The following is a 25,551-nucleotide window of genomic DNA, read 5'->3' on the forward strand; positions in this document are numbered from 1 at the left end:
AAGGTTGTTCTCATTTAACAGTGGGTCTACTCTGAAGTGTAGATTACCTAATGGCTCTATTCACGGCAGGACTGTTTATTTCATACAGTTTCATTGACTGAAGTTAAAAAATATATATGCACAATTTTTATGAATTATCAAATCTGTTTTACGTCAGCAACTGCAACTTCCCTCTCTAGATTTGAAAAATGTGGTTTACCACTGAATGTTCATCAAAGATAATTTAATTTTTTTGAAGGTCCAGTTCATATGCTCTAAAGGCTTGAAGACAATGAATTCTAAAAGCAAAGTTGGCTGGAAGGATGTCACACAAGGATGATCAAATAATCGTCATCAGTGTGTCCCGTAAAGGCATGCCCTGGCAGTCTGCTTTCTGTCAGAACTGCTGAGATCTACAAGTTCTAGCCATCCTAGTCATAAATATAGGGAACGAAGCCTGTGTAGCATTTTTGTTATATACGACCCTGGGCAGGCTGGAATGTTAATAGCTTAATTAGGCCCCCAGGCATACCCCATGGGGTGATGAAGGTCAACTAGTGTAGACAATGCCTACAACTATACACTGACATTTAGCTTTCATATTTTTGATCTTACATTGTAAGTTTCTCTTTTGTTATTCCAGTACAGATGCTAACCATTTTTAAGCAAAATCTTATTTTTAGGAGAAAAACAGTCTGAATTAGCATAGGCTGTCCTTATTCAGGGTTTTTATAAGAAATCTAATGATTTACTTTATGAAGTAGAAGTACATCATAAACAAGAATAGTTGCGTCAAATATTTGAAATGTTATTTTGTACTTCAGTTTAAATGTTTAGAGTCTAAATATTCACAATTATAATATAAATGTGTCATGTTTCGCCCATAGAGGGGTAGATCCCTAGTAAAGGCTCCAATATAACATATTCTTAATCTCGGGCCACTAATTAGAAAGTGGTTGGAATGAAAACCTATAGCCACTGCGGTCCGGCAGAATCTGCGTTGGACACCATCTAAAATGTGAACCCTAATTCAGAGTCAATCTCTCAAATTGACTTAAATCATTTATATACGAAGGGGAGTCAAGCTAAAGTTAGAAAATGGGATTTATCAGAAAATGGAACGAACCTTAACAAAACTGCTCATGTCATTTCTCAATGTTGTCTTCACCCTCCTCAATGCACTTGCACCACGTGACTGTAGATTAAAAGACTAGACCCCAGACCAAATCCTTGTAGGGCCTCATTTTTGACCTCAACCTATTGAAAAAAGTGTCTCCCATGGTAAACTGTTTTAGGTGTTTAAACTAATTATACTTCCATCTGCAGAATATTGACATGACCACAAAACTCTTTGATAGTATTTCATGTATTACTAAATCAGAGATCATATTGAGGTTCAAAATATCATTACTACACTGTGATAAAACACTTTGTTTCTTGTAACACACCAGTATATTGTTCAAACACAATATTCTCTATTGTAGGTGGTGCGTATTTGGGGGTCAACATCAATGACAGGTTGGACTGGTCAAGTAACACAGAGAAACTATATAGAAAAGGACAGAGCAGGCTCTTTTTTTCTTAATGTAGGAAGTAACAGCCTTCACATCTTCTACATCTCTTGTGATGGTCCGTGCAGTTTCCTATGCTGTGGTGGGATGGGCTGGTAACTTCACTTTGAAAGAGGCCCACCAAATCAACAAGCTAATTAAAAAGCTCAGTTATGGGACTCTCTCACGGACCCCCTGTAGGTCATAGCAAAGGAGAGTCAAAATAAAACTGAGTGCCATTATGAACAATGCTGCACGGCTTCTCTCTATAAATTGAGGACTTTCAGACAACAAATTATTGAGCTGAAGTGTGTCAGGTTTGACTGTCAAGTCAGAAGTTTTCTTTCTTTTTACATTTTCTTCCTTTTTAGTCATTCTGGGGTGTGCTCAGACCATATAGTATGTATGTATGTATATACATACATACATACATACATACATACAGTTAGGTCCATAAATATTTGGACAGAGACAACCTTTTTCTAATTTTGGTTCTGTACATTACCGCAATGAATTTTAAATGAAACAACTCAGATGCAGTTGAAGTGCAGACTTTCAGCTTTAATTCAGTGGGGTGAACAAAACGATTACATAAAAATGTGAGGCAACTACAGCATTTTTTTAACACAATCCCTTCATTTCAGGGGCTCAAAAGTAATTGGACAAATTAAATAATAAGAAATCAAATGTTCATTTCTAATACTTGGTTGAAAACCCTTTGCTGGCAATGACAGCCTGAAGTCTTGAACTCATAGACATCACCAGATGCTGGGTTTCCTCCTTTTTAATGCTGTGCCAGGCCTTTACTGCAGCGGCTTTCAGTTGTTGTTTGTTTGTGGGCCTTTCTGTCTGAAGTTTAGTCTTCAACAAGTGAAATGCCTGCTCAGTTGGGTTAAGATCAGGTGACTGACTTGGCCATTGAAGAATTTTCCACTTCTTTGGTTTAATAAACTCCTGGGTTGCTTTGGCTGTATGTTTTGGGTCATTGTCCATCTGTATCATGAAACGCCGCCCAATCAATCTGACTGCATTTAGCTGGATTTGAGCAGACAGTATGTCTCTGAACACCTCAGAATTAATTCGTCTGCTTCTGTCTTGTGTCACATCATCAATAAACACTAGTGTCCCAGTGCCACTGGCAGCCATGCACGCCCAAGCCATCACACTGCCTCCACCGTGTTTTACAGATGATGTGGTATGCTTTGGATAATGAGCTGTTCCACGCCTTCTCCATACTTTTTTCTTTCCATCATTCTGGTAGAGGTTGATCTTGGTTTCATCTGTCCAAAGAATGTTTTTCCAGAACTGTGCTGGCTTTTTTAGATGTTCTTTAGCAAAGTCCAATCTAGCCTTTCTGTTCTTGAGGCTTATGAGTGGCTTGCAACTTGCAGTGCACCCTCTGTATTTACTTTCATGCAGTCTTCTCTTTATGGTAGACTTGGATATCGATACGCCTACCCCCTGGAGAGTGTTGTTCACTTGGTTGGCTGTTGTGAAGGGGTTTCTCTTCACCATGGAAATGATTCTGCGTTCGTCCACCACTGTTGTCTTCCGTCGACGTCCTGGTCTTTTTGCGCTGCTGAGTTCACCAGTGTTTGCTTTCTTTCTAAGGATGTACCAAACTGTAGATTTTGCCACTCGTAATATTGTAGCAATTTCTCAGATGGGTTTTTTCTGTTTTCGCAGCTTAAGGATGGCTTCTTTCACCTGCATGGAGAGCTCCTTTGACCGCATGTTGTCTGTTCACAGCAAAATCTTCCACATGCAAGCACCACACCTCAAATCAATTACAGGCCTTTTATCTTCTTAATTGATAATGACATGACGACGGACTTGCCCACACCTGCCCATGAAATAGCCTTTGAGTCAATTGTCCAATTACTTTTGAGCCCCTGAAATGAAGGGATTGTGTTCAAAAAATCCTTTAGTTGCCTCACATTTTTATGCAATCGTTTTGTTCACCCCACTGAATTAAAGCTGAAAGTCTGCACTTCAACTGCATCAGAGTTGTTTCATTTAAAATTCATTGTGGTAATGTACAGAACCAAAATGAGAAAAAAGTTGTCTGTCCAAATATTTATGGACCTAACTAATATATATACATATATATACATAATATATATATATATATATAATATATATATATATACATATATATATATATTATAATATATATATATATTCTATATATATATATATACATATATATATATATATATATACATATATATATATATATATATACTATATATATATATATATATATATCTATATATATATATCATATATATATATATATATATACATATATATATATATATATATATATATATATATATATATATATATATATATATATACATATATATATATATATATATATATATATATATATACATATATATATATATATATATATATATATATATATATATATATATAATATATATATATCTATACATATTAATAAAAGGCAAAACCCTCACTGACTGACTGACTGACTCATCACTAATTCTCCAACTTCCTGTGTAGGTGGAAGGCTGAAATTTGGCAGGCTCATTCCTTACAGCTTACTTACAAAAGTTAGGCAGGTTTCATTTCGAAATTCTACGCGTAATGGTCATAACTGGAACATATTTTTTGTCCTTATACTGTAATGGAGGAGGCGGAGTCACGTATCGCGTCATCACGCCTCCTACGTAATCACGTGAACTAAAAACAAGGAAGAGATTTACAGCACGAGTCAAACGCGGGAACGAAGGTAAATGACGTTAATTTATGACTGTCTTTTAATACTGTGTAAGCATACATATTAACACATGTGCAATTAAACGTGTGCATTTACGGGGTGATTTCTCAGGCTTAAAAGCTCGCCTTTTATCAAACGCGGGAACAAAGGTAACTGACGTTGTTCACTGTCTTTTAATACTGTGTAACCATACATATTAACACATGTGCAATTAAACGTGTGCATTTACGGGGTGATATCTCAGGCTTAAAAGCTCGCCTTTTACTAAAAAGGTAAATGGAAAACTATTTTCAATCAGTTTATTGAACGCTCCCGTTAAGGATTGCAATAACATATTCGCGAGATAAAAGAACGAAGTAGGGGGAAATGAAGGAAGAGCCGCAAACAGCGAAGAGCAAAAAATTCATTAAACAATTGAGAAGGGAGCGAGTGAAGCATACAAGCATGTTCATAAGGGAAACAAAGCACGGTGTAAAACGTAAGTTTAAATTAAGTTTATAGAAACGCTCCCGCTGCGGATTGCAATGACATATTCGCAAGATAAAAGTTTAATGAGAAGACACGAGGTATAAACGAACCACATGCCGTGGCGCAACGTTAGGGGCAACAGTTTCAACCATTCTTAGATCTGCTTCTCGCAACTGAAAGACGGCACATGGCGGATGTTAGCCGACTTGCTGACCGCAACGTTAGGGGCTTCAACTCTGGTGCTGACGATAGAGATTCGATTCACGAGAGGGGATGCAGTGAGTGTGTATGCCTGATGAGCCCAGAATTAGGGAGAAACACGTGTCGCATACTCTTTGCATTATTTGAAAGTAAACTATTAAAACCATTCTATGATCAGCTTCTGGGAACAGAAAGAGGGCACGTGGCGGATGTAAGGCGACTTCCTGACCAACCACAAGCGTTACCTGGCAGGTAACCACCCATACAGTCAGATTGTGATTCAGAAAACGAATGCCATGAATGTAATTACCACGATCTACATACTGTCAAATAAACGAAACACACGCCGTAGCGCGACAGCTGTGAAAAGCGAGGTTCAGAAAAAAACAGATCCTTAACAAATTGTTATTGGTTTATTTTCGATCCGTTTAAAAAGGTTTTATTTTCTTCTTAAAAAATTAAAAGCAGTACTTCGCCGCAACGAACCGCGAGAATTTGGCTATATATATCTGCTTCTCGCAATTAAAAGAGGGCACGTGGCGGATTTTAGACGACTTCATGACCAAACATAAGTGTTACCTGCCAGGTGGGGTTACCACTTTTAATACAAAAAAATAAGGGACGCATACTGCAGCGGGTGCCACATCTCAGTGCCAACAGTTTGCAGACTCTACTTAAAAGACCCGCCCTCCTCACTGGACAGTTAAAAAGACCAATCAAACTAACGATGACATCAAGTATTACCCAATCATAAGTAGGAAAGGAGGCATCTTCATAAAATGCGTGTGGGATGATTTGCATGAGACGCTGCTTTAAAAAAAATGATAAAAACAATACGGGACAAATCCCGTCCCGTATTGATTCAAAACGGGACGCGCAATTTCATTCTCAAATGCGGGACGATTCCGTATTTTAAAGGATGGGTGGCAACCCTACAGTGCCAGGTAACCACCCATACAATCAGATTGTGATTCAGACTAGGAATGCAATGAATGTAATTACCCCGATCTACATACAAGGCGAAAGTCTTGCAACATTCAAAGATGATGGTTTGGGACAAGTACACCATAGAACATAAAAGAGCTTATGAAGCCTTGAACCGAAAAAAGCAAGATCTCAGAGATCGTAAAAAAAAAAATAGGAGGTAATGTCGTTTTACTCGCTGTAGATTTTAGTCAAACATTACCAGTTATTCCACGAGGGAGACCAGCAGATGAACTCAACGCGTGTTTAAAATCCATGCTTCTCCCACGCTCGGTTATATGTCGCGTGTTCTCGGGTAGGTACACCAAAAAATGTATACATTTAAGCATGTAATGGGCAAACAAAAAATGAGGTATACCCGAAGGCACTGCAGTAGTACTTAATGTAACTTTACTTCTTAAATGTTAATGTTTTACTGTTTAATAATTTATACGCTTCTTATATGTTGTTCAGTTTCTTTTATCAAAATACCAGTGACAGCGCAATGCACGATAACATGGAGTGAATACACCATACGCATCCGCCCACGGCCGCCCTGGTGTGCGCAGATAGGAGTTGATTCTACAATAAAATAAAATAAAGATAAAAAGAGTAATACAATTATCACCCATAAAGCGGATAGTAGACGTGACGTACTATATGTGTACCAGATTTCAAGTCAATAGGTGAAACGGTTTGCGAGCTACAGGTCATTTAAAATCCTGGACAGACAAACGAATTGCCATGGTAGCAAATTACAGAAGAAGATTTTACTGTTTAATAATTTATATTTATATGAAATGTGCTTCTTATATATTACTTCATATTCTCATATGATAATGATGTTAATGTTTATATTGATTTCTATGTTATTGAAACTGCATGTATGTGTGTATATGTATGTATGTATATATATATATATATATATATATACTAGCAAAATACCCGCGCTTCGCAGTGGAGAAGTAGTGTGTTAAAGAGGTTATGAAAAAAAAGGAAACATTTTAAAAATAACGCAGGTATTTTGCTATATATATATATATATATATATATATATATATATATATATATATATATATATATATATATATATATATATATATATATATATATATAATATATGTGTGTGTGTGTGTGTATGTATGTGTATATATATATGTTGATATGTGGATGTGTATATGTATATATATATATATATATATGTAGATATGTATATATATGTATATATGTATATGTATATATATATGTTTATATGTGTGTGTGTGTATATATTATATATATATAAAAGACAGCAACACTCATAACAATGACAACACAATTACATTGACAATCATGTTACGTTATTTTTAAAATGTTTCCTTTTCTTTTTCATAACCTCTTTAACACACTACTTCTCCGCTGCGAAGCGCGGGTATTTTGCTAGTATATAGACTTTCTGTCATCTATCTGTAATATAGTGCCTACTATACTAAAAATTAGCATCTATCTGCACCTCCCTCTTTCTTTTTCATCCTCTCTCTCTAGCTAGCTATCTATCAATATTCAGTGTTTATTAATACTCTTGTAGTCAATAGCTTGTTCGGTGCCAAGTGTATCATAGAAGTACATTTTTAAAAGTCAAGCTAACGACCTGTAGCTGTCAGTGTTCCCACAGTTGTCATTATATAGTGACACAGAGACTCCATTTCCAATGTTCTGCTGTGATTTTTAATAAAGATACTGTCCTGGGGTTGTTTGCCCAAGATATGTGTTTCCAGTCAAGAAAAAGGGTAGACCTACCATAATTTGCAAAGAAGCACTCATGAAAGAGATAAGAGGTCCTTGGTAACCAGTGTGAGCAACAGGGTGCCTGTGAGGAGGCAAAGTGTGTATGTGTGGTTATGTTTTAGGTCAGTGAGGAGAGTTTTCTGACCTGATGAGGGTGCCACCTCAACAGGGTAGTCCCAGCTCTGGACTGGAACCATTGGGTTATATACTGGGGCTCTGCCCCAGGATTTCTGTAGAGTGCCTGGCCCTTTAAGGTTGCAGGTAATTCAGGAGCCAAAATACAACGCTGTGGCCTGGTGCCCCTATATCATAAGAGGTTTACCATAACCCCAGAAATGATTTTGAGAAGAAGCTGAGATGGGGTTTAAACTTGCCAGTCTCTACCAGAAGTCGTTTTTGAAGCACAGGATGCAACAAAGAAACATGTGAATCACAAAAACGATTCAGAGAAGAGAATGGGAGCTCAGGGCGGGCTGCCTGGCTAGCTGTCCCATCATTCAGATAGTGCTGCCACACCTGTTAAGACAGGCTTGTAGAGTTTGAATTCTTTATTCACAAATTGGAGCAAATGAAATCTCTGCCTTATGTGTCTCAGTACATGTAGTGTTACAGAGGCAAAGCAAGACCAGCTGGTGACAACATGTGTGGGATTTGGATATATAATTGTGAGCTTCTAAGCATTCTTGGGTAAATGCTGTCTGTTCTCAACAATTTCTATTTGTTGTTAGTCTTTTTAATCCCTGTAGCACAAAGCTGTCTATAATCTTAACATCATTCACTTCCTCAGTATTACCTGTTGTGACTGGCATTAATTCGTCCATTAACTGGCATGAAGTTCCAGAGATTTGCATTGCAGAGTGATCTATTTGCTACACAGAGGCAGTTCGGCGGCTTAGTGGTTAGCACTGCTGCTTGACAGAAGCTCTAAACTATAAGTGAGTGATTGGGGGCCAATCAATATATTGTATGGTGTGAAATTTCCTGTTTTAAAATTGCATTGGTTGTATTGGCAAACATAATTAGAAAATTAGAAAGCAGCAAGCAGTTGCTGCAGCCATTGAACATCCACATTGGTGCATCCTCATTTTATGACAGACACAAGTTCATTCTGTAGGCAGATACCAATGTGGACAAAATTAATGTTTTGAGAATGTTAAATGATGAGTTGAGTTCCTGAGTTTGTGTTAATTAATGTTGTTTTTTTGTGAAATTTGATCTTTCCACCTGGCTTTTAGCAGCCCGATGATCAGCATCACTACAGAAATACGACGCCTCTGAGTTTGTTGATAACAGACTAGGCCTGGCAGCAACCGCTGTGCATGACTTGTTTTTTACTTTGAAAATCTAGTGCTTAGTATGGGTTTGGCTTGTTTTCTGTTAAACACATCTGTATGTGAGCAGGAAGGATTCATTTAGTATGTTGGTATTATGCAAAAAGTGTACGCATCATTGCCCTGGTGTAATACAGCCATAAATCAGAAAAAGCTGGGACAGTATGGAAAGTGCAAAAGAAAACGCAGCGATTCTTAATGTACTTTGACTTTTATTTTATTGCAGTACGGATCCAAGATATTTCATGTTTGGTCCGTCAGCTTCATTTCATTTGTTAGTATTCATACATTCCAAAAAAAGTTGGGACAGTGTTTTGTCTTGGTAGAGTAATATTTTACTCTACTTTCCCCATTTGTATTATTAACTAGTTGATTACCCAGTGGCTTCGCTCACTGAGTGCAAGGGAAAAAAATAAAATGTAGTCTGTAAGTTATTAAACAGTAAAACATTAACATTTTAAGAAGTAAAGATACATTGAGCACTACTGGAGTGGTTTGGGGTAAACTACATTTTAAAGGTGGTATAACACAACAGGGAAGTATTACTAACAGCAGCTAAAATGTATTTGGATCATCTGTCGGTAGTAGATCCATTTTGAAAGGCGTTACACGACCGCTGTGGTATAGAAATTACATTTTCTAAGTGATCGTTAAAATTTCTGTCTGACAACCTTGCACTATGTGCCTGTGATTTAAGAGAAAAATAATTCTGATAAACGTGGACACTTAACGGGCAGAAGGTCCAAACAATTCCTAAGTCCAACACTTTACATGAAGAGGTCTGTACATCTTCTTAGATGTAAACTCTCCATCTTCTTAAAATAATTGATCACAACAGCAACCTTGAATGTTGCGGAGTTTTAGTGACCCGAATTCACGTTACGGGACAAACAGAGTCCTGCTTTCGATGGCACCGATTACACTCATCCGCAAAGATTTCCACTCTCCCAGGAGCCGACGGGGCACTTGAAGTGTCACAAACAGTGCGAGAAGAGAGGACGCTGCCCGACCCGTTGTTTACAGTACAAAAGTAGAAAGATGCAAAGCTGTTTTCCTCATCTCTTCTACTATCAAGTACTGCCAACTAAAAAACAGTTACAATGTGGCAGTTTCCGCGACAGTCACGTGGACGAATAAATAAAACTTCTCGGCATGTTTGTGTTTATTTTTTTTAATATCAGTAAAATAACTCTCACACAAATAATAACAATTCGTAAAGACGATATAAAAGTGGCGTCCAAAAACGAAGTGATTAGTTCCTGTATTATAATATGTTCTGTGGTCATACGTAATTTCCATATCGCGTGGTCATACGTAATTTCCATATCACATGGTCATACGTAATTTCCGTTTCAAACGCAAAAAGAATTTTATATATATATAGATATGTAGCCTCTGTCAGAACGCCTCAAATCTCCCATACTTACCACTGTTTATAAGGTATTATGAAGGGTGTCCCAAAATTCACGCAAGAAGTCATTTTGGTAGAGAACACAGGTTTTTAATTAAAGATTCATAAAGTATACAGTATAGGGTTATGTATGGAATAGCATATCGGGTAAATGGCCTCCACGGCTATGCTGGCACATACGCACTCTTTTGTCGAAATTTTCCATGACCGTTTTGCATAAATGTGGCTGAATTTCGTTGATACAGCGCTCAATTTCCTCCTTCAAGGCGTGGGTGGTCGTGGGCTTGATGGCATAAACCTTAGACTTCAAACAATCACTCGTGGATTTTCTGAAGCCCAAATGCAACAATTTTTACGATTAACGAAGCCATCAAGATGAAAATGAGCCTCATCGCTGAAGATGATTTTGTTCGAAAAATCGGCATTCACTTGTTGTTGTTCCAAAATCCATTCAACGAACTGTCTTTGCTGTGCGTGGTCAGTAGGCTTCAGTTCTTGACTCAATTGAACTTTGTAAGCATGAAGATGCAAATTGTTCGTGAGAATACGCTGTAGAGAGCTTCTGGAAATGTTCAATTCTTGACCATGGTGCCGAATTGCTGTTCCTGGACTCTCAGCAACACTCTCACGAACTGCTTCGATGTTTTGTGTTGAAAGACTTGTTGAAGGACGGCCAGAGTGTCTAAGATCACTAATTGATCCAGTTGCCCTGAATTTTTTAATTAATCTCTTCACAGTTGATGAAGTTAAATCACTATTCCGACCATATTTTGTACAAAAATTGCGAACTGTAGCTGCCAAACCTTCATTATTTTTAAAATATTGCTCAACAATGAAAACGCTTTGTTCTTTCGTGTAGCACTCCATTTTTAATAACCCTGAACTGTGAGCTGTCATGCTGTCTTTTTTTTCGTTGGCAACACTTTACCGCACAAATGGCACCAAATTCAAATCTTGCGTGAATTTTGGGACACCCAATAGTATATAACTTCTCCCCACCTTCCCTTCTACATTTATAATCTCAGGCAATTAGGTGTAGTAAAAGACAAGCAGGAGTTAAGTTACAATTAGATAATGTATTATTGATAATATTCATAAATAATAACAATAGGCAAAGTATATTTGAATATTGGCAACCATACAACCTGATAAATGTTGATGTGTAGTGTCAGGCGGCACACAGACTTGTTAGTTACTTAAAAATATCTCTAGTTAAGGCATCATTTGTGGTCCACTTTCTTCAGAACAGGCCGCATGCCTGTCTCAATATGGCTGCCGAGCTCTGCTCTTCATTGTGTTGTTCTTTTCAGTTCATGGTGTGAGATGGTCTTTCAGCAGTTTGGTAAGAGAGAGAGAGAGAGAGAGTGAGGGAGTGAGCAAATTTATAGATGTTCTGTCCAACCCCAAGAGCCAGTAGGACGTCATGGTACTTAAAGGCTTCTGATACAAGTCAGTTCCAAACAGCCATACTTCAGACCATTGGGGGAATAGAACATCTTCACTACCTAATCCTGTTGTAAAATTCAAATAGACCCAGTCCTTGTTTTGTTTTTTTTTTGGGGGGGGGGTGCTGGGAGGGGTTGTAAACATGAATGCTTCTCACTAATGTAACACTAATACTACATTGCTTTGCCTAAGTTACAAATAAAGACATACAAAATATTTATCAACTTGTATGCAAAATCTCACATCACAACTGACGGTAAAGCATTCAGCACTTTGTAATGTCGCCAATTCTATCTTACGACACTTAAAAGACGTTTTAGCACCGAGGATACCAAGCGATGAAGCGTTTCAGGTGTGATTTATGTCCCATTCTTCCTGCAAACACGTCATAAGGTGTGCAACAGTACGGGGTTGTCGTTGTCGCATTTTCCATTTCAAAGTTCTCCACACATTCTCTACTGGGGACAGGTGAGGACTGCAGGTAGGCCAGTCCACTACCCGGACCCTCTCGTGTAGCTACCGTGCCTTTGTCATGCATGTGCAGAATGTGGTTTTGCATTGTCTTGTTGAAAAATGAGTGGGCGTCCCTGGGAAAAGACGTCGTCTTGAAGGCAGCATATGTTGCTCTAAAATCTCAACGTACTTTTCTGCATTAATGCTGCCATCACAGAAGTATAAATGACTTTTACCAAGGGCACTGGCGCAACCCCACACCATGACAGACCCTACAAACTTTTGGACTTGTTGCTAATAACAGTCTGGATTGTTCTTCATGTGTTTGGTCGGGAGCCCACAGAGTCCATTTCTTCCAAGAAGGATCTGGAATACTGAATCATCTGACCACAATACACACTTCCACTTTGTGATGGTCCATCCCAGATGCCTCCAAGCCCAGAGAAGTTGATGCTGCTTCTGGACATGGCTTAAACATAAAGCTTCCTTTTTGCACAGTGACAATTGTGAATGTAACTCCATATTGTAGTGCTTGACAAAGGTTTGCCAAAGAAATTCCTTGTAAATCCACGTGGTTATATCAGCCATTGATGACGCTTCTTAATGCAGTGCCATCTGAGGGATTGGAAATCACGGGTGTTCAGCTTAGGCTTGTACCTATGCCCTTTATACACTGAAATTCCTCCAAATTCCTTGAATCGTTTAATGATATTACGCACTGTAGAGGGAGAAATATGCAAATCCCTTCCAATCTTTCAAATGTTTTGAAAGATTTCAATAATCTTCTCACGCATTTGTTGACAAACCAGAGATCCTCTGCCCATCTTTGCTCCTCAAAGACTTGGCCTTTTGTGGATACCAAATTACGATTTCAATCACCTGTTAAATTATTTGACCTCATTATTGGTCCTAATTTGACCCCCCATCCCAACTTTTTTTGGATCGTGTTGCAGGCCTGAAATGCAGCAGCAGGAGGAGGACGAGGAGATTGGGAGCATGCAAATGCAGGAATGGATGGATATTAACAAATGAGAAGAAGTTGACCAGACAAAACATGAAATACCTTGGATTCATACTGTCTGTAGTGAAATAAAAATGAATTTAAGAAATGCTGTCCTATTTTTTTGTATTTTCCATACTGTCCATAATTTTTCTGAATTACAGAATAATACAGGGTTAGTCAAAATTATGTTAACATTTGAATGGCGAAGACAATTTCTTCACAAAACATACTTCATATATGCAAGATGATGTACAGGAATGTCTCAAACTGTTCGCCATCATGTTCAACACACAAAAACCAACGAGCAGCTGTACCAATTAAGCCCAGACACACATTTCATGGGGATTAGATGATACCACAGTCAGTATTCTGTCCTTTAGGCCATTGATATCACAAACGTTCCTTCTATACACGCGCTCCTTCACCATGCCCCATAACCAGAAATCACAGGGTGTCAAATCAGGGGAGTGTGGAGGCCATGGCAATGGTCCACCATGACCTATCCATTGACCTGGAAAGGTGTGGTCGAGATAAAAATAATCCATTAGTATTAACATAATTTTGACTCGGCCTGTAGAACTGCAGGATAACTACCAAGTCATTTCAGCCTCATGGTACTGATGAACTTTTTTAACAGCTTAATGAAATCTAGCCAAGGCACAGCAGCAGGACAAGGTCATTTTTGGAGACTTTTTAAATATCATGTTATTATATGAGGGGAAGTCAAGTTATAGTTAGAAAATGGGATTTATCAGAAAATGGAGCGAACCTTAACAAAACTGATCATGTCATTTCTCAATGTGGTCTCCATCTTTCTCAATGCAACTTGCACCACCTGCCTGTATTTCAGCAGAATAAAAGGTTGTGTCTCGTACTCGCCACCACTCGTCACTGCTTTCTTCACGTCGTCATTTGTCTTGAATCGATGACCACCCAGATGCTTTTTTTTAGCAGACCAAAAAGGTGGAAATCTCAAGGTGCCAAATCTGGCGAATAAGGAGGATGTGGCAGTACCTCAAACTTCAGTTTCTCCAGACAAGCCTTGGTGTTCTTAGCAGTGTGTGTGTCATTGTCTTGCAGCAAAAAGGTCCTTGAGACAGCAGTCCCTGCTGCTTGAATCGAATAGCAGGCTTCACATTGGTCTCCAACAAATGTCACAGTAACGTGCACTAGTGACCGTAGTACCCCTCGGCATGTAGTGTGTGACAGTAACTCCGAGGCATGAGTGGTGGCGAGGACAAGACAAAACCTTTTATTCTGCTGGCACTTTCAGGCAGGTGACACAAGTGCATTGAGAAGGGTGGAGACCACATTGAGAAATGACATGATCAGTTTTGTTAAGGTTCACTCCATTTTCTGATAAATCCCATTTTCTAACTTTAGCTTGACTCCCGCTCGTATTCTACTGTTTGTTAAATTGCAAGCTCGTGTTGAAAGTGGTAAGTTTCTTGGTTGAGACAGTCATCACTGTGGAGTGCAGCACTGAAAATGAGCCTGCGCATGCAAAACATTGGTGTGCCCTGGCTTGGTAATGAAGGTATTCAGCTGCAGTTGCATATTTTGTGCCCGGATGCCACAAGTGTATACCATCTGTTAACTGTGGTTATGACATCATCTGCCATTAAATGCTATTTGCAACATGCTGCCCTCATTTTTACACCACCAGCCATAGCTAAAAAAAAAAAAATGAACACCAGGCAGGGCCTAGACCATCGGGGCATGCACATGCAAGCATAAATTATAAAAGCACTTTTCAGGGCAGACAGTTGAAATCTAAACCAGTAATTTCTATTATACAACATTCTAAAATCCAACCCAATTCAGAGTCACAAAGGACTGGCATCTATCCTGGCTGCATTGGTTGCATATCCAGGGAGTAGTGGGCATCTGTCTATCCTTGGGCACACAACACAAACACCCACACTTGCACGGGAGCAGAGTGGTCTCTCTGCTTAATCTGACCTGCATGTAGGGGGAAAACCAACACAGGAAAGGGAAGAAAGTAGAGATTCCATATAAACCACAGCTAGCCAGGGGATTTGGAGACAGGATGCTGAAATGGCAATTAAGGTGTGATCAATAAATCTTTATGTAGTTTCTCTCCTAGAATGTACCATCACAAAGCACCTTTTCATATTTATCACATTAAAACCTTACTGGTTCTTCAAACATACTGATGAAATAAAAAGAACTGTGCTTACCATCCATTTTATTTGAAATATTTGCTTCTGTATATTGTGTATTGTATAGCTGTGATTGTAGTCTGGCGTATTCAATGACATTTCATAATATCTCCATTCATCTTTAGAGTGATGTGAAAAAGAAAGTACACCCTCCTTCAATTCTGTTGTTTTACGTATTAACACATAATCAATCATCTGCTCCTCACCATGATCTAATATCAGATAAATCTAACCAGTGTTGAGAAGCACAAAACAATAGATTTTACTTTTTTTTTTGTTTGTTTTTGTGTTGTTTTTTTTTTTTTTATTTTATTCAGAGCAGCAAAAGGACACAACTGGTAGAGATGCTACTAAAATAATAAGAAATTTGACAAAGGAGTGGAGTTTATTCAGTCCTTCCAGTCCAATTGTTCAGCTAATAGCTCAGCTGTCCCAGTATCTCATCCAGATTCTTCTTAAAGGTTGTCAAGGTTTCTGCTTCAACTCCATGTCTCGGTAGTTCAAGAGTCCCACAACTCTTTGCATAATGAAATGTTTCTGGCTTCTGTTTTAACTGATGTCCTCAAGTATGTGATTCACCCTTCAGCTGAAAGAATGTTGCTGGATCTCCTTTGAGGATTTTAAAGACCTGGATTTAGGTCCCCATGCGCTCTCCTCTGCTCGAGACTAAACTCGTTTAATTCACCAAGTCTGTCACAGTAGGCCATGTCCTTAAGTCCTGGGATGCACTTGGTTGTTCTCCTCTGCACAACTCCGAGTGGTGCTACGTCATTCTTGTACCAGGGTGACCAGAACTACACACAGTGCTAGGGGTGGGCAAGATAAGCAAAATCATATACAGTCAAACTCGGTTATAGTGAGTTTGACAGGACCAACACTATTTGCTAGTTATAAGCGGAATTCGCTGTAACTGGGAAATGTGAATTTGACAAAAAATAACTGTCTATTAAAGTAATAGTGATTTATTGAAAAAAATATACATTTAGCCTATAATGAAAACATGCATTTAGTACAATATACTATCTTCTAAGAAAGTCCAAAATACTTTTTTGTTTTAAATTTTGTAATCTACAGTCACGCAGTTTGCCTCTTAAAACACTTAATGCATCTAACGCTTGCTTTTTCGCATCAGTCCCTTGAAAAAATGGCATTAATCTATAGCAGGCGTTTTTGACATCAGACAATGTTGGTAAACAGCGTTCAGGTAAATCCAATATGCCAGCGGCATCTTCCTCCTTGTCATTTTCATCGTCGTCGTCTTTTTGATGCAACGTGTTTATGATTTAGTTTTCAGTAGGAATCCCGCTAGTAAACAATTCATCATCCATGTGTTGATAGTCGTAATAATTTACATTATTAATTTCAATATTGTTTTGGCGAACCCATGAAGATAACGGCAATTCATCCTCTTCTTCAAAAATAGCATATGTTGATTTCCTGAAGCAATTCTGTATGGTGACAGATGTCACATTGTTCCAGGCATCAGATAAGAAATTTATTGTATATTGAAATTTATTCCGCTAGTGGCTCGCCAAAGTCCAGGATGTGGTCAAGTGTTGTTCGTAATAACCGAGATTTTGCTTATTATAACGGGGTAGATTTACATGCGAGTAACTGGAATATCTTTCAAAAATAATTTTTTTTCATTGTAACCGAGAAATCGTTATTATCAAGCTCGTTAAAACCGAGTTTGACTGTATTATGATATTTACAGAATTTTGGACGATTGTCTGGTCCACACTGTGCCCTAATATTAGATAAGTCTAATCAGCATTGAGAATCCTCAAACAACAGATTTTACCTTATTATTTTTTTTTTTTATTTAGAGCAACAAAAGCGCACAACTGGCACGGATGCTGCTAGGGGTGGGCAATATAAGCAAAATTTATATATGATGTTTACAGAATTTTGGACGATAGAATTTTAAAAAATGTCTTAAATGAAGTCCTTCTGACTTTATTTATATCAAAATAATTATTGGGGTGTTTTATTTTTATTCATTTATTTTTTAAACATGATAATTCATGGCAAATAGCACATTCCTTTGTACCTTCCATGTTCATTCATGCATTTGTATACATTGCTGGTCCTGCGGTAGCATTGCGAGTGAGCCACTTTTGTGTTTTTTACATGCGGCTTGCTCTGTCCACATTTTGCCACTTCATGTGTTCTCCTTTCATGGCGGTAGGTAACTTGGTATTTCAAATGTGCAAAAACATTGCAATACAATTTCAGCTGAGTTTATAAACTTTTTAGCAAACTGAAGTAACTGGAGCCGCAATGGTTTTCAGATTAATGTACAATCTTTTTTTCTATTGTTTATACTGAAAAAACATGAGTGGTTGTAAGTGATATTTTTATGATTATTGTTTAGTAGTCTGGAGGCTAGTGACACAGTAATTCATAGTAATTTGGGGCAGCATCCAATATGTGTGAGTGCATGTATTTGATTCAGTACATGCGCCAGCATTTTTAGTTTAGCTGTTCTCAAATCATTTTTTTCTTCTTTTTAAAGGCACCTCATTTATGGCCAAGTACTATGTTTCATTGATACTTCCATATTCACAAAGATATTTTTTGCCTTCTTTTTCCATCTAAACAGTTATACCACCACTTGCGTTGTGTCAGAAAGTAATGTAATGACCAATCCCCACCCCACCATTCTAAGATGTGCATTTTGCGACAAGTCATCAAAGGCGGCTTCCTCATTTGCTGAATCCCGTTAAGAATGATATATGAAAATTGCTCTCTGTTTGTAAAATTCTACCGTTGTTTCTATTTCTATAAGTGTACTGCACACCACCAGAGGCCACCTCACATATCTAGCATCCTGGGTTTGAATCTCTTGCATGTCATTGCTTGTATGGCATGCTCTCCATGTCTACGTGTTTCTTTTTTCTTCTACAGGTGCCCTGGTTTTCCTTCCACATCCTAGTTAATTAGTGACTCAGAAGAAGTTGCCCTTTCTGGGTGTGTGTGAGAGAAAGTCAGCCTTGTCTTGGGCTGGCAGATCACCCAGCAGTTAGTGATTTTGTGCTTGGCTCCCTGTCTTGGGTTAAGTATGTTATAGTAGCTATGTGTCGGTGAAAAATAGGTACATCCCATGATTCAATAGCTTTTACCAGCACTCCGCAAGAAGTTGAAGAGATCTTTTCTGTATGAGTTTATCAGTTCCTTACGCTGGAGGAATTTTGCCTTACTGTCCTCCTTACAGCACCGCTGCCATTGAGTTATACTCGGCTCACTTCAGGTGCAGCCACTGAGTGACTCGGATGTACTCGGAACAAGTTGAGAAAGTCTACAGCCTCTACGTGAAAATGTTTTTATTGGATTTAAATATAAGGTTTGTCTTTTAGGTCCAGTATACAATCAAATAATAAATATCTTAAATCGCATTATTCTGCTGTTTGATTTGAATTTCTTCCTGTGAGATCTTGTTCCTGCCAAGTTAAGACAAAATGTTGGTACCTTGTTTCTCCAAACTTTTATAAATGGTCTGCTTTTGCTTCTGTACTCTGAAATTCCATACAAAGCTAATTTGCCAAGTTCATTGTCTTATGAAGGAAATTCCAGTGTTTAATGTAGAAAACGCCCTGAAGGCTTGTGATTGTATTCGGAACAGATAGGGCAGTTTGAAAAAACAAAATGCATGTATCATTCAGAAACCGGTTCCTATTTATATCTTCTTTGTTGTTAATGCATCATCAAAGAGAGAGCGGTTTTATGTTGTCCTCAGCCACTAACATATACTTCATTAGTTTTGAATAGGATATACTTAAAATAAATGCAGCTTTTAGAAAAATCGCTCATTGTAACTATTGACCAGCTTGTTAGTCTTATGGTTATCTTTAAGGGTTGTACTGCTTTTTTCCAGCATACGTACCTACATACTACTGGCAAATGGCCAGAAACAAATGTAACAGCTGTTAGTAATGAAACTTTCTTGGCGTAAAGTGAAACATAAAGGTTTTCCTATAATGTATATGCATCCATAAATTATCACACCAGTTTAAAATAGTGCAAGGTTACAGAGTTCTGTTGCCATCCTGGCAACATTAGGCACAAGGCAGGAACTCGTTATGGATGCTGCACAATTCCTTGCAGTCCATGCTCCATGCTGCCGGGAAAAACCTGGGTGTTGGTGGCAGATTTAGCACTCCAGCGACCATAAAGAACCTCACATTGGTTCCATTCCATTTGAACTAGTGTGGTGCTGAGGTGTCACCTGCTGCATGGCTGCACTCGGGTCCTAATCTGGCATCCTGAGGTGGTTTGTCATGTTGTGGGTGCAGCAATGTGCTGTATCAGTGTGTGCTCCTAACCTCCTCCACACTTTGACCAATTTGGAGTTTTCAAGTAACACATCATGTTTATCTTGGGATGGTGGAAGGTAAAAAAACAGGTTACCTATTAGTGATGGACCAGTGCTAAAATGTAGATTTTGTTATTGATACTGTTGAAGCAGATTAGGCAGCACGGGCACCCTCAGCCCCAAAGCAGGCACTCAGAGTCTCAGGACAGGCAGCAGAATCGAGCTTTACTGTATGGTGCACATATAGACTCGATTCAGATGCAATGGTAGGAGCCGTGATCCATAGGGATCTTTTACATTTATTACAATTCTTATTATACGAGCCACTATTCAACCTCATCTGACTCCTATCATTTCACTGCTATAATCTTTCCTCTAATTAATTCTACCAATATCTCTTAACTGAGGGGGGTCTCAAAACCCCTCTCTGTCCGTCATTTCTGTTTGACAAGGCCGATCCTTACTCCCTACTAGCTCTGCATTTGCTACCTTTATTTACAGCCAAAGAGTTCACATTCTCTGTCTCTAAGCGAGGGGTCCATCCTTTTCCACCTCCTGCACTAAGTCTAACCTTTGGCTTAATGAACTATTGATGGTTTCTAGCTCATACAGAATAATAAAAACATGCAGGCAATAGCTCTTTTTAATCCTAACTCTTACATCTTAATGCTTAGTAAAATATAGTGCCTACTTTTCCCATGTGCTTATAATACTTTTCTAATAGATAGAGATTACCAATTTTAAGAATACATTTTTCTGTAATACCAGCTTTTAGATGTCAGTGTCAACCGTTAACTCCTCCTCTATCTAGCAGCTGCTTTATCCCGGTGTGCCACCAGGGGGTGCACCCGCTCCCCAAACTCGACACATACAGATGCCAGGCACAGGTTCAAGCACAACACACATTTATTTAAGCGGCAGGGAAACGTTTCCCCATGCACAGTCCTAGCACGCGGTACAAAGCATAAGAGTACAACAGGCGATGATGGGGCCTGAGTTGACTCGAAAGCTTGCATATCATAATCTTCTTAGTTAATAAAAGGTGTCATTTTGCTTCTCATTACAAATGTATTTAATTAATTTTGTCCAGAAATATTTCTCCATCCTTTTTGAAGTTTGCTAGACTGTCATGCCAAGCCTTAGCTAATTTCCTGCTTTATGTTTGCTTGTTGGTAGTACTGTCACTTACTGGGTACAAGATTTTTAAGGTTTTTGGGACACAGTCAGCCAGGGCTGTGAGGGCACCAGTAGCGATTTATGTCATGCATTCTGCAGATATTTCCAACACAAACACAGCATATATTTGTTCATTTGCTTTTTATTTTATTTTTCCAAATGTTAATTTAGCTTCAAGAGCACCTGCATCCACAATTAGTCATTCTGGATGCATTTTCTGGTTATAAAGAGTTGTGCCCACTTTCCTAGCAAGCAGTCTGTAAATCGGAGCTGATGTTCTCCTGCAGGATGAGACGGACAGTTGAAGTCATTCAGTTTGGAAGCAGTATTCACAGAGCCGTGAATCAAGTATTGATCAGGGAATCAGTAGGGCAACTGTTGTGAGGCGGAAGACGTTGAGTAACCAACAAAACAAGACTTGTTCTCCTTTGGAGGATGCCTGCTGTATCAGTGTAGCAACATCATAATGAAGGAAGTGAGCCGTGAGTGCAGTATATTGAAACACAGGAAAGAAAATGGAAATATGCATACTGTAGGTGATATGTTAGCCACTGAAAAGCAACGTGTTAAGCAAAATAAACCCAAGACATGAATGGTAATCTTTTAATATTAGTAGCTAACTGTAAAAGTAAAACTCTCTTCACAGTGCTGAATAGTGTCCTGTAAACTTCAGCCGTAACTGCTGGTCCACGAAGCTGAATCAGAAATATTTGTCTTCAGTTTTCCCTCATGATGCTTCAAAAAGTTTTCTTTCGTAACAAATTAATGGCATTCAGGTGCATCTTAATTTCATACAAATGATTGGTATTGGCCATCCCAGTAAATAGTTAGGTAATGTAAAATGAAATTACTGAAGAAGCATCTGTTTGTAACGCCTCCCTTCTTGTCTTTAGCATGTAAATATGTACAGGTGGTCCCCGGGTTACATACGAGATAGGGACTGTAGGTTTGTACTTATGTTGAATTTGTATGTAAGTCGGAACAGGTACATTCTTTTAATAAATGCTATTTTTGACTGACTGTAACCAAGTGCTCTGCCAATGAATGATGGAGTTTCACCCCTCTCTGACCTTTTTATTATTTCTACTTTATTTTCAATGGTGATGGTTTTTCTCTTCTTTACTGTATCACCAGCACTTGCATCAGATTTGTGTTTCAGAGACATTCTTGAAGGGTGAAGACAAAAGGTTTAGATGAGCTCTTCTGCACAGCACTGTACACGTTATCACAGCAGGAAGGCACCAGTCATCAACACGTCTTCTGTACTGACAAGAGACAACTTCCTGCTATGTGCGTAACAGTACAAGCAGGCTTGCTATTGAGAATGAATGGGGGCGACGAGGGGCGGTTCATCACCAGCCCACCTCACAGTCACCTCCACTACAGTATGCTGTAGAATGAACACGGTGCGGCCAAAGGCAAGTCGTGAATCGCCCAATCCCAATTCAACAGGCAGCAATCCGAGGCACACTACAATGTTACCCCCGCCGCCCTGTTCAGCCACAACCGGGTCACCGCTTGCAGCATTACCAGCCGTGTGTGCTGGGCGGGCAGTGAAACGCCCCCCCTCCGCTCCATCCAGCCTGCGTCCAGTGAGGAGCAGTAGCTGCGGCGGTGTAGTGGGCGGGCAGCAAACCATCGTCCAGCACACGAGCGATAGCTGTGACCACGGTGACTATGGACCACGGGTCACCGCTTGCCGCCGGGAGCCGCCTGAGGGACACTACATTGTGCGAGCAGCGAAATCGCCCCCCTCCAGCTTGCAGCATCCCCAGGCCGACGATGACGGAGCGGCAGTTACTGAGGCGCATGCGTTGCAGCTGTGTCCTCGTTCGTAAGTCGTAGGTCGGTTCGTAACCTGGGGATTACCTGTATTACAAAGCAGATTGCTCATGGAAGACTTCTGACTTTGGAGTATTTTTTTTAACATTTTATTGGATTTATTTAAATCAAATAACATTCCATACAAGCAAGTCAAATTTTACAAAACTAGGTTCAAATCAAATCAACCCCCCAGAGTAGTAGTAGTATTTTCATTTATTGTGAATTCTGGGATGCTGTATTTTTTTTTTTTTTTTTTTTTATTTACCTTTCTATTTTTTTAATTGTAGTGAGAAGTCAAGTAAAATGACACCTTTTATTGGCAAACTAAAAAGATTACAATATGCAAGCTTTCGAGGCAACTCAGGCCCCTTCTTCAGGCGAGATGTAATCCAGAAACTGGAGTTTCCTGTGTTTATATAGACACCAGGACAAATAACAATGTTGGAAAACCTTTAAGTGAGAAATCTTAAATGTAAAAAAATTAATAGACCTCTTCAGGCTAAGATTCATTAAGCGAGAGAGGAGAACATTTTTTTTAATAAATATTTTTTAATTGCAATTTTTGTTTCACTTTTTTGTAAAGCACTTTCAACTATATGTTTTACATGAAAATGTGCTAATATTTTATAAATGAAAGATGGTGCTGCTGTTAAAAAGAGGTTAAGAACCACTACTGGGGTCCTTAAGTAGCTTAAATTAGTGTGAATTTCGCCTTGGGATTAATAAAGCTATCTATCTATCTATCTATCTATCTATCTATCTATCTATCTATCTATCTATCTATCTATCTATCTATCTATTATATAGTGTTCTTCAGGTCTATCTATCTATCTATCTATCTATCTATCTATCTATCTATCTATCTATCTATCTATCTATCTATCTATTATATAGTGTTCTTCAGGTCTATCTATCTATCTATCTATCTATCTATCTATCTATCTATCTATCTATCTATCTATCTATCTATCTATCTATCTATCTATCTATTATATAGTGTTCTTCAGGTCTATCTATCTATCTATCCATCCATCCATCCATCCATTGCACTCCGGCTGTGCTTACCCCTGCGATTTCCCCAAATGCGTCAAACTGGACTGCATAATTTGTGGTAGTGGGGGACTGTGTTTGCGCTCTCCCCTGATTTTTTTTTTTTTTGTGGGCGGAGTGGTGGCTCTGAGGCTAAGAATCTGTGCTGGTATTCAGAAGGTTGCCACTTCAAATCCCCATCACTGCCAAAAGAGATCCTACTCTGCTGGGCCCTTGAGCAAGGCCCTTAACCTGTAATTGCTCCAGGGGCGCTGTACAATGGCTGACCCTGAGCTCTGACCCCAAGGGGTATGTGGAAACTAACAAATTCCTAATACAAGAAATTGTATAAGGCGAAATAAAGAACAAAAAAATATCTATCTATCTATCTATCTAAAGGAATACTCCATACTCCATCAAAAATGGTATCTCTCTACTGCATAATGAAACACTACAGTGTGTGTTTGTGTGCAGGCCCTCTGAGCAATCTGATTGGTTAGTTTGGCTTTGGGAATGCTATCAATATGAGAATTGACAAGTAAGATAAGTTGAAGCATACAAGGAGGAGTATAGACATAGGAGGCACGCTGAGAGTCACCTTCAAAGACAAGAAGTATTCGCAAAAATACGAATAATGTTTTCACAGCAGGTAATGGGGGTCCATCTTCCACTGGTGGTGTTCAGAGTGAACAGAAGTCAATCAAGGCGCCTAGAAATGACAAAGTCTGAGAAGCAGGCTTTATAGGAGTGCACTCAAGGGAAGACGTGCTGGGCAAGAGAGGTTCAGACACACAAGAATACCAAGGAAAGGCATACGAGTAACGCTGAAGGTACACTTGGACAGGAGATATGAAATAAATTTAAATGTGAGAGGTAAAGTGGCTCATTTTTTTTATATGTTACCACCTGTAGCTTGCAGTGATGGGGGACAAATTTTAATCTCATGTTTGATTGCAGAACGAAGACAACAAAGTTTCTGATAGAATAGGAATCTATGGTGACCAAAAATGTCCATAAAAAAACAAAACAAAAAAACGTTACTCATGGCACATAACCCACATGTCAAGTATGCCTTTGCTCGCAATGATACATACTTTTTCTTAAAAATTGTGAATTAAGTCACTTCTCAGAAAACAATCTCGTGATCAAAAATAAAAAGCACTCAAATGCAAAAGAGCAGTTGAATTAAACTATAAGAATAGATGGACTGAAATCAATAGAAAGTATGTTTGCCATAAAAAGAAAAGCTGTATACTGTAAAACAAACCCTGTTGTTTACATCTTTGAAATGTAAGGTGAATGCCATTGACCACTGAAAAGAAATTAACAAGAACACAACATGACAGCCATGGTGGTGCTTAATAAGTCTACATATGAGAAGAACTTGGATGGTTTGCCTCACTGTGTATAGACTGAAGTCCCACAGTTAACTTTCTATCAGGGAGTTTAACCTGTCGGCCACCAGTCTAAATCAGACCGTTTTCACTACAGAAGACTCAATCAATGAGTGGTTTCGCAAAACCTATAAAACTTATTTTATGTTGGGTTTATTGAAAATATGCACTCGTAAATGCATCATAAGAAGCAAAAAGTTTTATGTTAATCTTTGATTCTTGGTTGTATTCCTTACAGTTTTTTGGAAAGGCAAGAGTCTTTAGCCACAACAGAAGCGAGGTTGAGGATGGAGGGAGTTGAGCTGAAAGAAG

At 38.7% G+C, this 25,551-nt stretch overlaps 1 protein-coding gene across 2 annotated transcripts in view; it reads left to right on the forward strand.

The window, feature by feature from the left end:
* The window catches only part of bnip2 (BCL2 interacting protein 2), a 113,449-nt gene that overhangs the window by 24,528 nt on the left and 63,370 nt on the right, over positions 1 to 25,551 (forward strand). For both annotated transcript variants that reach the window (XM_028822676.2, XM_028822678.2), the window contains exon 2: positions 25,478 to 25,551. This exon is cut by the window's right edge and continues 25 nt beyond it. In XM_028822676.2, coding sequence (XP_028678509.1) covers positions 25,478 to 25,551 — 74 coding nt within the window. The remainder of the gene's footprint in view (positions 1 to 25,477) is intronic.

Source organism: Erpetoichthys calabaricus, chromosome 17 (genome assembly GCF_900747795.2).
Source record: "Erpetoichthys calabaricus chromosome 17, fErpCal1.3, whole genome shotgun sequence".
Lineage (NCBI taxonomy): Eukaryota > Metazoa > Chordata > Cladistia > Polypteriformes > Polypteridae > Erpetoichthys > Erpetoichthys calabaricus.